The 15,967-nt window shown below is 32.6% G+C and overlaps 2 protein-coding genes across 2 annotated transcripts; one reads left to right on the top strand and one right to left on the bottom strand.

The window, feature by feature from the left end:
- Positions 1 to 368: 368 nt before the first annotated feature.
- LOC139523937 (prefoldin subunit 4-like) lies at positions 369 to 7,249 on the bottom strand. The gene is made up of 4 exons (XM_071318369.1): positions 7,129 to 7,249; positions 2,703 to 2,807; positions 1,813 to 1,882; positions 369 to 630 (listed from the first exon to the last, which is right to left on the bottom strand). Exons 1-4 carry the CDS (start codon positions 7,150 to 7,152, stop codon positions 425 to 427), a joined length of 405 nt encoding a protein of 134 aa, XP_071174470.1. The 5' UTR covers positions 7,153 to 7,249; the 3' UTR covers positions 369 to 424.
- Positions 7,250 to 7,687: 438 nt separating this feature from the next.
- On the top strand, positions 7,688 to 15,521 carry LOC139523936 (uncharacterized). The gene is made up of 10 exons (XM_071318368.1): positions 7,688 to 7,852; positions 8,351 to 8,475; positions 9,656 to 9,824; positions 10,185 to 10,290; positions 11,329 to 11,565; positions 12,770 to 12,870; positions 13,201 to 13,303; positions 13,943 to 14,069; positions 14,634 to 14,738; positions 15,022 to 15,521. The coding sequence occupies exons 1-10, from the start codon at positions 7,791 to 7,793 to the stop codon at positions 15,144 to 15,146; spliced, it is 1,260 nt and encodes a 419-aa protein (XP_071174469.1). The 5' UTR covers positions 7,688 to 7,790; the 3' UTR covers positions 15,147 to 15,521.
- Positions 15,522 to 15,967: the final 446 nt, after the last annotated feature.

Raw genomic sequence — 15,967 nt, 5'->3', positions numbered from 1 at the left:
GATAGCCCAAAAATTCTAACTTGATCTGTATGTTGTGGTTATAAACATTGTGTATAAGTTTCATTTCATTTGGTTTAGGCAAACTAAAGTTGAAGAATGGAAACCAACTTTGGGACGTACGGTACACAGCACTTACAGACAGACAAGGATAAACCTTAATGCCTCCTCTGCTACTGCCGGGGCATAAAAATACTTATCTACATCTACATCTGCGACTCAAAAAAGGTACTTTGTCCCATCACTCAAGTATAAATTTTAATTTGACGTCTTCCAACATGTGCAGTATTTATTATTCTCTGCTTTCCTTGGACAAATGCTATGTGGGTGACCAACACATACTGTTTAACAGTGAATAACTCAATACCACAAACCAGAAATGAATTTATTTATAAATGGTCTCAAATTATATGAGTGAGTTCGATAGCTATGAATCATCTTCAGCCTCTAAATTAATCTCATTTCCAAATTTAGCATAAAGCTCAACTTTCAGGTCCTGAAGTATCTTTTTGTGAAATTCAGCCTGGTTTTCTATGGTTTTGATCTCTTCTTCTAAAGTAGCTTTTGCTTTTTCTAACATTTCTCCTACTCCATCTGTTGTAAAACTTACAAAGACTTCACCAATCTGATATGTAAGATATGTTAAGGATAAATGCATTATTATCTTGATGATAGAGGGGTCACTTATAAAACTTTTGTGTTACAGGTTTAACTTGGTATTTAAACGTTTTACCAGATTGATGTTGCATGAGTTCCAGGGGCAAATATCTCTACAAATTCAGGACAAGAACATATTAATAATAAATCCAATAGGTAGGTCTGCAAGGGCCCCTTAAACTGATCTAACTACAAACTAATACATTGTTCAAGCCAAAGCAAAAAAATCAAAACAAATCAGCCTAGGTGAGACAAAATCTTTTGAGTTATTTTTTTAGAGATCTATACTATCTAATATCTAACAGTATGAATAGATTATGTTATTACAACATCATCATAAACAAAACTAGTAACGACAGGATTTTGAACTTCAATGTTGCTTTCTATGCTGTAATGTTTTGTGTTTTACTACTGTTTCATAAGAGAGTGAAGTTTGCACCTGTCCTAAATCAGGAACCTGTTGATCAGTGATTGTCTTTTGTTGATATGTTTCTCTTTTTTCCTTTCTTACATATATACATGCAGATTAAACCAAAAGCCCTTTCAAGTAATATTTTATAGTGTGTCTTTCTATGTTGTCATAAAATGCACTATTGTTTCAGGTAAGGTTGGTACCTATTATAACGTTTAAACCCACTGCATTTGTTTTCACCTGTCCTAAGTCAATATTCTGATGTTCAGTAGTTGATGTGTGTTGATGTGGTTCATAAGTGTTTCTCATTTTTTATATAGATTAAACCATTAGTTTTCACCTTTGAATGGTTTTACACTTGTCATTTTTGGGCCCTTTACAGCTTGCTGAGCCAAGACTCCTTGTTGAAGACCATACTTTGAATTATAATGGTTTTTCTTTTACAAATTGTGACTTGGATGGAGAGTTGTCTTATTGGCACTCATACCACATCTTGTTATATCTATAAATGTTGTTTTTTTATGTTTGAATTGTTTCACATTCATAGTCATTTTTGGGGCCCTTTATATCTAGCTGTTCAGTGTGAGCCAATTAAAGGCTCCGTTTCGAAGGCCGTACTATGATCTATGAGTCTCATTGGAACTTATCCCACATCTTCTTATAATATTTAATTAGCAGTTATCTCCCCTGAACTATAGACTCCTGTTAACAATTTTAAAATGTAAATTGTATATTTAAAGGATATGGAACAGGTTCTGTATCGTCTTCTCTCATCAAAAGATCATTTTCTGCATCCTCTACATTTTGGAGCTCTTTCTACAAAAACATGTCAGAAATTTATATTATACTTGTTTCAAAAACATTAACAAACTAAATTAAACTAAAAAATTCCAATATAGAGTCTATGGAATCACACTCTTGTTCCACTCTAGATAAATAAATTTTGAAACTTGACAATCTGAGGTTTACAATTTAACAATCCAGAGAAGATAACTAATAAATCAAACTGTGCAATGTCTCATTTATTCATTATTCCTGGGATACCCATTTTTGTGGGTACAGGTACAACAAATTCAAATGCTCAATGAAGTACAAATTTTCTAAAGACTTGTTTAAGAAATAATTCTTTCATGCCATGCTTTATCTTTATACTGAGCTTAGCCAAGCTTAAGGTGTTAAATGTTGACAAACATAATGCCTACCCATGTTTAAATTCATATAGAGCATGATAGAATTATTTCTTATTGTACTTCGAATTGGACTATATAATATGTGTTCAAAAGCAATCCATTTTGTTTTTATGATGCCAAAACGTTTTAGAAAATCAACTGTTACATGAAAATAAAATGAACAAATACATATTAACTTACTTTTAAAATGATTTTCTTTTATTTTCTAGTGAACAACACCAAAAACAAATGTCTATTTTGATTTCCGGATTTGTTCAAATAGAGTTGACGTTGCAAGTTAAGTTTTAATAACATGTATATTTATTAATTACAAATTACAAAATCATGAAAATATTACATGCAAAATTGAAATTAATTAATTGAAAATTTTCAGGTCAACATAAATAACTTTTGAGTCAATAATTGACATATATGTATAATAAATACTATCATGACTGTTCTTTTACCTTTTTGTTTTTCACCTCTTCTTTGTAATCTTGAAGTCTTGCATTATTTCTGGCAAATTTATTGATCTTTTGTTGGTCTTCGAAAGTTACTTTGATGTCTTTATCCTTACAAAATAAAAAGAATTTAAATCATATATTAAGAAATACCAATATAAACAAGACATTCATTGTTGTCTTTAGTTCAAATGATTTATGGAGATGTGCCTGATGTGGGGTAAATGTATTTTAAATTTAGTGCATATTCCAACAACACAAAAAAAGCTTAATCATACATTGTATATATATGTCGTGTACATGTTGCGATTTTGTACAGGTTATAACATGTACAAAAATATTGTACATGTTATAACTTGTATAATGCAAAAATACAAGTTATAACATGTACAAAAGTACCCCATACATGTTATAACATGTACAAAATATTGCTTAAAAACGGTGTTAACTTGTACAAAAATTTAAATACATATATAGGAAGTAAAATAGACATTAAAATTTATTAATGAATAAAGAACAACAATCAATAGGCCAGAACGTGTTTTTTCTTTACAGGAAAATAAACTTACAAAGTTTCAGAAATGTATTCTTCATGACTTACGTTGGCATAATGTGTTTTCATGTAATTGCATGTTTTATGCAGTCCGTCATGGCTTAAATCAGTGTGACACTTAAAGCATACATTCGTTTTCTCTTTTGTTTACTTTAAGCATGAATTATCTTTGGAATTCCTAGATGACAATACACTAGATTCTAGTAACTAAATTCATCTGAAATTTTTAAGAACTATTCCTAAACATTTTGCGTAATTCTCCTCGTTTTATAGCATGCAAAAACTAAAGTAATGTCTCATATGATTAATCTGTAAAAGCAAGCGAGAGCTGAAATTGTTTTCATTGGACCACGCTTCATCATAAATATCTTTGAATCTACTTTCAACATTTTTTACCTTCAGTATGGCTTGTGTAAATTTATACCTCAAATTATTATTTTTTTGATAAATTGTAAGCTATCATTGCATGAGGCGAATGTCATTCTGATGTTTTAGATATACATATCCTCTGCTTTGAAAGCAGGTATTGGTGGCAATCGGCTGTTGTCAGCTCTATGGTCGGATTGTTGTCTCTTTCACACATTACCTATTTCCATTCTCAATTTTATTTGTAGAGAAATCTATCCTGGCTATCAGCTTAAAAATACCTGATCCAGACGTCCCAAAAAGGTCCTGTCCCTCTAAAAATGATCACAAAGTAAGGGATACAGGAGAGGTGTCTAATGAGGGTCTTAGGATAGTCAACAATTTATTCTCATTTATTATCTTATCAACTTTCATTTTCCTGCTAAATCTTTGTAGGTTGCCGGATTATTATGATTTGTCAAAAATAACCCTGCAATGTATTGATTTTAAGCAATGGCGCACCATTTCAACCTTGAACTTTATCATAACCGATACAGTGACACCTTCAATAGATATAGGATGATGCGGTGTTAGTGCCAATGAGACAACTCTCCATCCAAACAACAATTTAAAAAAGTAAATCATTATAGGTCAATGTACGACCTTCAACACAGAGCCTTGGCTCACACCAAACAACAAGTTATAAAGGGCCCCAAAATTACTAGTGTAAAACCATTTAAACAGCCAAACCAACGGTCTAATCTATATAAAAAAAAAACGAGAAACAAAAAACCCGTATAAATTACATAAACAAACGACAACTACTGTACATCAGATTCCTGACTTAGGACAGGTGCAAACATTTGCACATATTGAGATTAATAACATCTGTTGCAATAATAGAAGCATATTTTTAGTTTTCAAATTTGTACAAGTTAAAACCATTTTTAAGCAATATTTTGTACAGGTTATAACATGTACGAGGTATTTTTGTACATGTTATAACTTGTATTTTTGCATTATACAAGTTATAACATGTACAATATTTTCGTACACGTTATAACCTGTACAAAATCGCAACTTGTACACGACATATACATGTAACAACAAATTAATGTATTTAAAAGATTTGAAAACCTAAAAGATTACTCACATTACACACAGGTAAATTTGCTCTTTCTGTTAGCTCTCTATTGTAAAAAAAAAAGAATGTCCCTCATAAGGGAGACAACTAAAGAAGTGATCTCTTATTACAGGGTCAATTACAGGATTTGGACTATTATGAATGTAACAATAACATGTGTGTCTATAGTAACCTTGTGTTATATATTGTTCATCAGGGATCTCCATGGATGAAAATTGAACGATGGAGGAACTTTAACCATAACAAACCGTGTCTCTGCTGTACAGTGTAGCGCGATCGGAAATATTTTATCCCTCCATACAAGGAATGGTGAACATGCTAATTCATTGCTTATTTAAATTATATTTATTTGAATTTTCATTATAGAATTAGAAGTACATTATCAATATTTTCATTTATTGCCGTTTTTAACCATTCAAATGCCAAGTCGTCATGGTCCCCTTAAGTTGAGAATGACCAAAAGCTGTCATGAAGGGCCCCATGTAGAATTCTTGTATTTTTGGTAATTGTTATGGGGGTTAAAAATCATATGATGTGGAGCTTATTTTTCATGGACAGTCAAATTCAGAACCCATTACCGGTATGGCTGATTTGCAGCAACAACAAAACGATTATGTAAAACGTTAAAGAGATTTGTAAAGCAAACGTTTACAAATGAAAAGGTTTTTAATGACTTTATCTGGCAAATTGATGCTGTGCAACATGCATCTTTCGAGTCTGAAATGAAACTGGAAACGCAGATGTATCAATTTGATTGTAATATACGAAATGAATTCGGAATTACGATACGATATTTCTTTACAGGAAATATTTAAGTTTTTACTTTTAAACTTTTAAAGTAATTCTAAATTATCGTTACAGCAGTACTAGAGTTATTTGCGATGAAATAATATTTACTGTTTTGCATCTTATTTTGTACTTCTTAAAAAGGGGGATGCTGATTGCGTAAGTCATAATAAAGCACGTGTTCGACTTGTTAAACTGTTTTCTTTGTAACTGGATTATTAATTTATTTATTTAATCTAAATTATCATAATCATTTGCTGAAACTTAGTTGATTAATTCGACAAATGGATCGTCTATCCTCAGATAGTATTCTCCTGTCTGGTTTGTTGATCTACCTGTACAAGCTCAGGTACAAAGTGATTAGCGATCTTAATCCGGATATCCCTCAGGCGTTAGAACTGTATTGGATTATAACATAAAAAGCCTAAGGGTAATGCAATTACATGCATTTGATTATAATTGATAAAAAAATGGCGTCGGGCTACAAAAAAACGATGAAGTTTTGAACGATAGCGCAAAACAATTTAACGATGGCGCGAGTCATTTGACAATGGCGCAAGACATTTGAACGATGGCGGGGCGCCATCGTTAAACAGGCCATGGAGACCCCTGGTTCATGTTATCATTGTTACGTTATGTTGTAGACCTGGAGATATTAAGATAGTCTGCTAGTTTAGTTAAGGAAGACCTTCTTTGGCTCAATCAATTGGTTAGAGCGCTGACTTTAGATCCTGAGATAGAGGGGTCGAATCCCACTGGTGCCATCCATGGATTTTCACAACAGGCGCTAGGAGCATCTGCTACTGGTACAAAAATTGTATATAGAATATGGCCTGGCAGTGAGATGTTAGAATTGGTCATGAGGTTTGACCAGCCGGTCATAGGATAACCATGGCAATTCTAGGTGGCATCTAGGGAACTGGCCAGAGGATTTCCAAGTAGAAGTCTTGAGGTTGTACAGTAGTTGGTCGGATGGATGGATGGTACGCAGCCCGAAAAAAGAAAAGTGGGAAGAGTGTTGTAGACCTGGAGATATAGTGGTATTCTAACTAGTTGAGTTAGGGAAGATCTTCTTTGGCTCAATTGGTTAGAGTGCTGCCTTTAGATCTCAAGATATAGGGGTCAAATCCCGCTGGAATCATCCATGATTTTCAAAAAAAAGTTAGATTTATTAAACTTTTACCTACTATGGTTTAACATTATATTTAATGACAAGACAAAAATTCATCATATGTTTATCCATAAAAATTGGGACAGAAAATATTTATTTCAAGAATAAAATTCACCAGAAGCATGGCACTGACAGGCATCATGGCATTGAAAGTTGCTAGCCTATAACTTCAAAGGGGATATATTATATTGCAGAGTGCTTTGTTTACAAAACTAACGTGCACGTTACAATACAACATCACTCGTCTGTGAATTGAAATGCAAATGAAAATAATTCACTCAAAATTTATATGTAAAAAATAAGCGATTATGAACCTGGATGATGAAAACTAACAAATCAGATAGGACGATGCATTAATTAAAACTACTGTTGTTACCAGAGACATAGAAAAACAATGGTTTGTATATGTCCTTATTCAATATTGATAAAATACCTTGGGTTTGTTTGGGCTTGCCATGACGAGTTGAGAATGTAGAGTAAAAAGGGTACGGGGGAGAGAAACGTGTAAAACTATATGTGTGTTTGCATGGTAAACTCGGACCAAAACTTTTTGGACCTTCTATATAGTCATACCGGACTGTCTATAATGGCAACTCAGACCACAGGGTCTCGGTTAGCAGATTAAAATTTTGTAAATCAATGTTTTTAATTTACTTTTTATTATTTCCTGTCTATTTGCATTACTTTATTAACGTTGCCATCACTATTTCTTTGTTTCAAGTCTGGCAATGTGCAGTTTACTATCCATATCCGTATACTGAAAACGCAACATGTTGTTCAACTATAAATTAAATTCAATGGCAAAAAAAAAATCATAAATTTGAATATGTTTAGAAGAAAAAAAAAACCAACAAAATTCCAAAATATAATTACGTAAATTCCGCTATAAAGAGTCACAGCATTTTATATTATTGTCCACCAACCAACCAAAATTCGCTTTATCTGTGACGTTCTTCCTTTGTTCCAACGTCCAACAAGAAGACGTCCTGTTTATGACGTTACCCTTTCCATCATACGGGCTATCTTTCCCTCACTACGAAGGAAAGTCAAGCAAGAAATTTCGGAGAAGCAGTCTTTTCAAAAGGAATCGAAGAAATGAGAATGGATTGTGTCTTTTTTCCAGATATTTACAGAATTACTTCTGTTGCACACAGAACGTGAGTTATATTTTATTGAAAATGTTTCACAATTATGTATAACTTAATTGCGTTGTCACTCTATCAACGCTAAATCCCTTTTTAAAGTTCCATATCAAAATACTTATTTCTGTGACTACAACTACGATCCTTTAAGATATAGTTCACGTTTTAAATAATAAGCAACAAATTCATCTAAATGCATAAAATATCATGTACTGTGTAACAACTCTAGATTATAATGAAATGAATAGGTAACACTAGGCCACCGAAAGCTAAACTCTTAATTCAGTCTAGGTGGCCGAATAGTCTAGAGTGCTAGCTACAATGCAGACGGTGTTGTCACAATATCCCAGTAGCATGTGTTCCCGACGAAGATAGAACAAACATTTGCTTTAGTAAATTTGCAGATTTAATAGTGTTGTACTGATATTTAGATTAGGACACATTTACGCATACAGCAAGTAAGTTGAACTTCATTAGATTAACTGATGTCAAGAATTGTTTTTTTTCCTCCAGAATTGACGTATTCGCTACAATTAGCGAAACCCTTGAGGTTAACTTAAATTCGGAAACTGCAGATTTCCCCGATCAACAAATACACAGCATCACGAAGAAACTGATGGCATACAGACAAAATATGGGTAAGACTATATGAAGATTAAAATTAAAAAAATCTATACCAGCAGAATGGATTCAAGTTGTCCAAAAAGAGAATTCTGTCAAAACTACAGTTAATATTCAGAGAAATAAAATCATATGGAAAAATAATTTAATCCAGACTACATCATTAACAAATAAAATGTTATATAACTCTTTGATAAGTATAAAACTAGAGTCGTCAATAGGGATAAACAGATGGCTTAGAATCCTACCAATACAAGAAACTCTTAATATGAATACATTGCACAAATTTATTTTTGAATATATGACTGAAAATAAATTAAAAATATTTAGATGGAAATTATTACATTATATTGTTCCAACTAAAAAACTGTTATTGCAGTGGAAAGTAACTAAGACAGATAAGTGTAATTTTTGTAAGCAAGAAGAAGATTATGCTCACTATTTTCTGAGGTGTAGATATTTGAATAAATTTTGGCAAAAAATCTATGAACTCTTTAAAAGAAGTAAAATAGATTTTGATATTAAATTGCGACATCTGGTATTTGGATATAAAATTACAGAAAGTAAATATTATTTTTGAATTATATACTAACAGTATTAAGTTTTTCTATTTATAAGTCATACTATGTATCCGAGCAGAGAACAAAAACTGTTGATGTCTTTAGTATTTTTGAAAATGAATTTAATAAAAGAATAGATGCATATAAGTCAAGATGTCCAATGTTATTGTTAATTAGAAAGAATTTTTAGCATTGATAAATCTCTGCATAAGACAACTATACATCCTTTAACAGGGCAAATCAAGAGAAGCTTGGACTCTTGGTGAAATTTGTAACAAGCAAGATTAGATGAATAAATATTATTATGTTGTTAAAAAAAAGACTATATGAAGATAGGCGAATAATATATATTTCGACATAAATAACATACATGTATTACAAAACTTGGAGAATCTTTCTTAGACATGAACTTCAACGCCTGTGAACCCAATAGAGTACATAACACCGTTCTGCAGTGTTCGTTGTTTCTTTATTGTTCTACGATCTTAAATGATAAGTTTTTTGTTATGATTTGATATGAAAAAATCAGAAAGCCACAAGAAACGGTTAAACATAACTTGCAATTATATTTTAGATATTAAATTTGCTAGCACATTCACTTGAGAGTGACGTAGATTATTTTCTTTTTTTCACCCAGAATTTCCTGAAATAAACAAGTTGTTTAATCTACTGACTGGAATGGTGTTGGGTGTTGTTGGAGCACACGAAACAACTTGCGAGAGTTATAAGAAGTCATTTACTGAAAGAATCCAGAACAAAATCGTCAAACTGGTTTCATCATCTGACAGCATTCTTCCAATTCCAACGTAAGTTGTTTGATTTTAAAATAGATTGTGTATTTTGTTTTGCTGTACATTTTCATGTCAAAAAGCGATTCCTTAACACGAAAAGCATCGATTTGTAAAATGCTCTTTCCTTAAAGTCAAAACAAACTCGATAACTTTTTATCAACGATCGGCCTGCTGGCAAAAGACTAGCGTATATCCAAACTATACAGTACACCATATTGGTAGCTTTTATGTATTCAAAACGTAAAGTGATGAAGGCTTGCGTGTCTCCGAAATATAAAGTAATGGTGTCAATATACTTGTGTTAATACACTTACTTAAAGCTTTACAGACAAGCAGCTAATAAATCGTAACAGTGGAATTCTATACATTTTTCAGATTTGATCAAATAAAAACCAGTGAATACTATGTCAAGGTCGATGAAATGAGCAAACTGCTGAGAACACATACATATATTTACAAAGAACTTCAGCGACAACAAGAGGTAATATTTTACAGCAAAAGACACGCGTGTGATAATAAAATAACATTTTTCACAAATCGGTGGTTCAATTTTATTATTTGTTCAAGATGTATATTTCATTTTTTTTTAGTTTCGAGATAAATTTTTGCACCGGTAACATATAATGCATTGGTTTTTAACGGTCAACGAAGCATATATTTTTCTCCAAACTCCAATACTATCAAAAACAAGAAACAAAGTACCGATTTTATATTATTTGCAGTTATCGAAAGCTATTATTCACAGCCAATAGTTTCAAAGACTAAAGGAGTAGGTCTGGTAAGGACCGATATTGGCCTCAAATTTCAGGTTTATCTGGCGAAAGATTTTGACCACTTTTTAAACACTTAAGTGTCTATTTCGTTTGATTCAATTAGTGTATGTGAAAGATTTTAACTGATTTAGTCATTAAAAACGATCTGATTCAAGCTCAAATATGAAAAATCTTCCAAATATGCCGAAAAATGTCACTTTTCAGATGGTTTTTGTCAAAAACAAAAGTGGCCGCATCCGTGTTCATCCACAACCTTTATATATGTTATGTATTATCATCAAATACAACTTACATTTCAATATTAAGGATGAACACGAATGCGGCCACTTTCGTTTTACACGGAAACCGTCTAAAATTTAACTAAAATGCTAGAATTGTGGAGGTTTCAGTAATTTAGCATGACTTACTGGTGTTACTACCCGATATATGTGCATTGTATTGTCAAAAACAGTCCATATTTATGTAGCAGAAGCATTCTTCTGTCCAATAAATAACTAAAAGTTACATTTTAATAATTTTGTAAAACTGCTATATTTTGGGGCCAAAAAGGGGTCTTACTGGACCTACTCCTTTTCATTCAGCCCTAATCGAAAAGACTCCATGCATTAACAGTCAAAGAACACCATGACGCCATTGGGAAAGCTATATATGGACATTTTCTCTCTTATCTTTAATGTTAGCACATCTGTTTTTTAGCTAGCACTAAGAAAATTAAGTCTGTTAACGTGCAAAATTTATATTTTAAGATGCGTTGGATTGCTGAAAGTAAGGTACAGAAATTTGAGTTATGCCTGAAGACGGCCGAGTTGTCACGTAAGCACTTGGCGGACAAACTATCGAGTAAAGACCTGAGATCACGAGAAAACAGCATTCAACAGTTACAGAGGACACTAAACGATAAAAAGCTAAAAGCAGCGGAAACAGCGAAGATATACCAAACTTTGATATCAAAAGAAAAAATAACTAGAAATGCCTTGAGATTGGTTAGTTTAGCAATAATATTGTAATGGTTTAAAATTCTAATCGTCCAAGAGTTATTAATCAATTAGAGAATATAATGGTTCAGTGTGTGCATGGTAAAGAAGTTGAATCTAAGAAAATCAAATGCAGGCTTGAATAATTAGTGTATGCGAATCGAATTGATTTACTGTAAAAAAAAAAAAAAAACAACAACAAAAAAAACAACAAATATCCGAGTCTCATCTACTTTCATTAGATAACCGAACTCAGTCCACCATTTCACAGTTCGTACGTTCCATCAGTTAAAAAGACATTTCAAATTTAAGACCCAAAGGAACACAATGAATACCATGTGTACGATGTAAAAGAGGGACGAAAGACACCAAAGGGACAGTCAAACTCGCAAATCCAAAACAAACTGACAACGCCATGGCTAAAAATGAAAAAGACAAACAGAAAAACAATAGTACACATGACACAACATAGAAAACTAAAGAATAAACAACACGAACCCCACCAAAAACTAGGAGTGATCTCAGGTGCTCCGGAAGGGTAAGCAGATCCTGCTCCACATGCGGCACCCGTCGTGTTGCTTATGTGATTACAAATCCGGTAAATAGTCTAATTCGGTAGGTCAAATTCATGAAAGGGAAGGGGATTGTAGTTACGACGTAAGGAACATATCCGATATCATTTGTGAAACGGTTATTCCATAACGGTCAACCAACTCGTGATGGCGTCCGTAAAATTTACGAAGGGATGATTTCAACTTCACCATTTGGAACTCTTGGTTTAATAGCTTCCTTGTGAGCAGTAACCCTCTATCAAGAAAATCATGATAGGAAATGCAAGCACGGGAATATCGTATCAATTGGGAGATATATACCCCGTATGCAGGTGCTGCTGGAATGTTGCTACTTAGAAATGGAAAGTTCACAATTGGAAAGCTGAAATCATCTCTTTTGTCGTAAAGTTTTGTCTTCAACCGACCCTCATTGTCAATTTCTAGATGTAAGTGAAGATATGAAGCCGACTTAACTGTATCTGTAGTATCCTTTATCTCCAATCAGCAATACAATCTGCGTGAAATAATATACTTGATACCTTAACTTGTATATAGTAGTCAATAATAGATGGATTGTCATAGTTTGTGATACATTTTTTGTGTTTTATTTTTATTTTCGTCTTGATACAACTCCTAGTTACAATCATATATATATTATCTAGCTCGAAAATGACCTGTTGGATGATATACGATTCAACTTATCAGATCGTATACATAGTGGATTGGTGTCTATGAAGTATATCTTAGCAGCACACACTAACAAGTAAGTTATTCATTTCATATACACTGTAATGTGAATTAATTTGTTGTGTTATTGAGGACTGTCTGATTTCTGGTAAATTTTAACAGTACATATTGTTAAAAAAGTATCGGTTTGCCTCATTTTCTTCTTCTTTAAAAACCTCGCCTTAGATACTTTCAATCAAACAGTTCAGGAAAACATAAAATTGAGAATGGATATGGGGAATGTGTCAAAGAGACAACAACCCGACCATACAACAGACAACAGCAGGAGGTCACAAATAGGTCTTCAATCCAGCGAGAAATTCCCACACCGCACAGTTCATTTATCGGATTTTCTTATGTCTTGTAGGCTCTATGAAGTACTTCCACATATTGACGACTTTGACTGCAGATTAGCTGCAGAATCAATTATAGAGAAAATTAGCTCTAAATACCAGTTCAGTTCACCACAGGTAACTATTCAAACACCATTTTTTTCGAGCATTTGTCCCATTATTTCTCTCGGTAGCCTACCCTGTTTACATCTTTATCTAATTTAACAAAATTGAGTTCTCTTTTCCTTACAAGTCAATGTTTGGAATATTGCCCCTTCTCTTTTTTATAAGTATTGTGTCAGATATCGTAATTTAATTGATAGCATGATTACTGTCACGGAAACCTCTCAGTAACATAGGCTATAAAAAGTTACTAATAAAAAATAAATAAAACGAAGGGATTTCATATCCGAGTAGCTTTTAAAAGTTTATTCCAAAAACATATCAGTCTTCTGACGAGGCATAGGAATATTCCCTGAATTCAAAAATTATAGGAATAGAATAGAATAGAATAGAATAGAATATTTTTATTTCCCAAATTACAGGGCCCATAAAGGGCATAAAATCAGATATATATCTTGTTGAGTTAAAAAAAAAAAACAGTAATGTCTTGGTACTAAATACAAAAATCTTATTTTATCTCATTTTGTTCAAAATGTACATACATATGAAACTACCGGGTATCACTTTTAAAGCTCTCGGACCTCTCTTTCTACATATTTTTTTTTTTGGGGGTCTTTGGTCGCAATATTGACAATAACACGGATTTTTATGTAGGAATTTCATACTGTAAATGGATTTAAAGCCAAGCTTCCAGATACACAGTTTGTTAGTTACAAATCAGCTATGCAGATGATGAAGGAACAGCCATCTAAAGCGACAAACGAACAACGCAATAACAATAGTAAGTCAGTTTTTTACGTTTGTTTTGATAGGATATTGGATAACGCCGAAAATTTCAACAGTAAGTCAGTTTTTTACGTTTGTTTTGATAGGATATTGGATAACGCCGAAAATTTCAATGCATCAATTTTATGAAAGTGTATAGGCAAACGCAGAGACTTTGTGAATGTTTTAACGATTTATTGTAGTTGCAATAAAATTGTTATTTTATATGTGTATTTTAGTAAACGGGACTGTTATTTTCGTGATTGAACTTTTTGTATTTTCTTATAAACATAATGATTCTTGAATTAGCCGTTAGACAAAAAACCTCATCAATCATCAATTACAAACGTACTTGGTCAGCTTTTAATTGTGATGCCAACCAGTATTCGATGAGTTCTATCGTCGGTTAAGTTCTTTCACTTATCACGAGCAAATAGGTCAAACACATGCAATATCACTAAACTGTTCTAGAGAATAGATCTATTAATTTTTTTCATAAGCCCAATTTGCCATTTACTACTATGTCTGTGTAACAATAGGCCATTTGAATGATTTAATAATCCCAATAATTCATTTGCAGACGCCAGTTGCCAAGACAACCAGTTTGTTTTTTTAATCAACACTTATGTAAAGACAAAAGACTTGTCAGAGAAAACAAACGAGTGCTTTGTCAAAGTTAAGGAAGGTAAGAAAAACTGTTCCAAAGGTACACCAGGCATATATGATGACAACATGATATATCACTTTTACATTTGAAAGGGCAAGGAATAATCATAAAAATTGAGAATGGAAACGTATGTCAAAGAGACAACAACAAAACCAAAGAGTAGATCATATTTTATTTGTATTTATAATTGACAAGTTTTATACAATATTGCACTAATTTGTTTCTCATAGCTATCTTTTAAATTTATTAAATTAAAGAATGCAGAAGGAAAAGTCTCAACTCGATTTGTTTTGATTTTCAGAGATGGTCGTAAAGTTGAAGGTCGCTACAGACGATTCAGAAGTTGCCTTTGGGTGGTATAAGACAAACCCATGGAATCAAAAGAAATGGGGATTCTTTTGCAAATCTACAGAGAAAATGATGTAGTCATAAACATTATGAAGATATTGACCTTATTGGTTTATTTATATATGATTACACATTCAAGTTTTCTTCGATCATGTTTCAGTAATGATGTGGGCGTGAATCGTGTGTCGGTCTGTGCGAAAGAGGGAGAGATTCTGTGCTCCAGCGAGAGAGGGAGTGTTTGTGTGTCTATGATTGTGAGAGCATGTTTGTCTTTGCAAATTTGAGCGAACATGTCTGTGTAAGTGGATCTTGCGAAAGATTGTGTGTATTTGTGTGTGTGTGACATGAGGGAAACGAGAGAGAATGGGTAGATGTACTGTTGTTTGTGTTGTATGACAGGTTTTAATATATTTTGAGTTTATATTAGATTTTAATTAAATATTTATTTTTGTGCATTGGTCTTATTTATTATTTCTGAACTTGATTTACCTTTCTCCTATTTTTCTTTTCGAATAAGCTTTGTTAAAACTGGAATACTTGTTTCAAGTCAGACTTTGATATCGACTTGTAAATGAATATGATATAAAATTAGAATTGACTATGGAAATGATCAATGATGCAAAGCGACAACAACCCTATCAAAGAGCCTACTATAGTCCAATACCAGCAATGGGTCTTTAACACAGGAAAAAAAACAGCACCCGGAAGCGAGGCTTCAGCTAGCCCCTAAACAAAAATGTGTACTAGTTCAATAAAAATGGACGTTTCCACTAAACTCCGAAACATATAAATGAACTAAAAAAAAAAAAAACTAAAAAAAAACATACAATACTAACAATGCTAGAGTCTTCTGACTTAGACATATGTCAGCATAGTGCATCTTAAACAAAATAATGTAA

Source organism: Mytilus edulis, chromosome 5 (genome assembly GCF_963676685.1).
Source record: "Mytilus edulis chromosome 5, xbMytEdul2.2, whole genome shotgun sequence".
NCBI lineage: Eukaryota > Metazoa > Mollusca > Bivalvia > Mytilida > Mytilidae > Mytilus > Mytilus edulis.
Note: the sequence above shows the minus strand (reverse complement) of the source record. Positions and strands in the feature narration are given on the sequence as shown.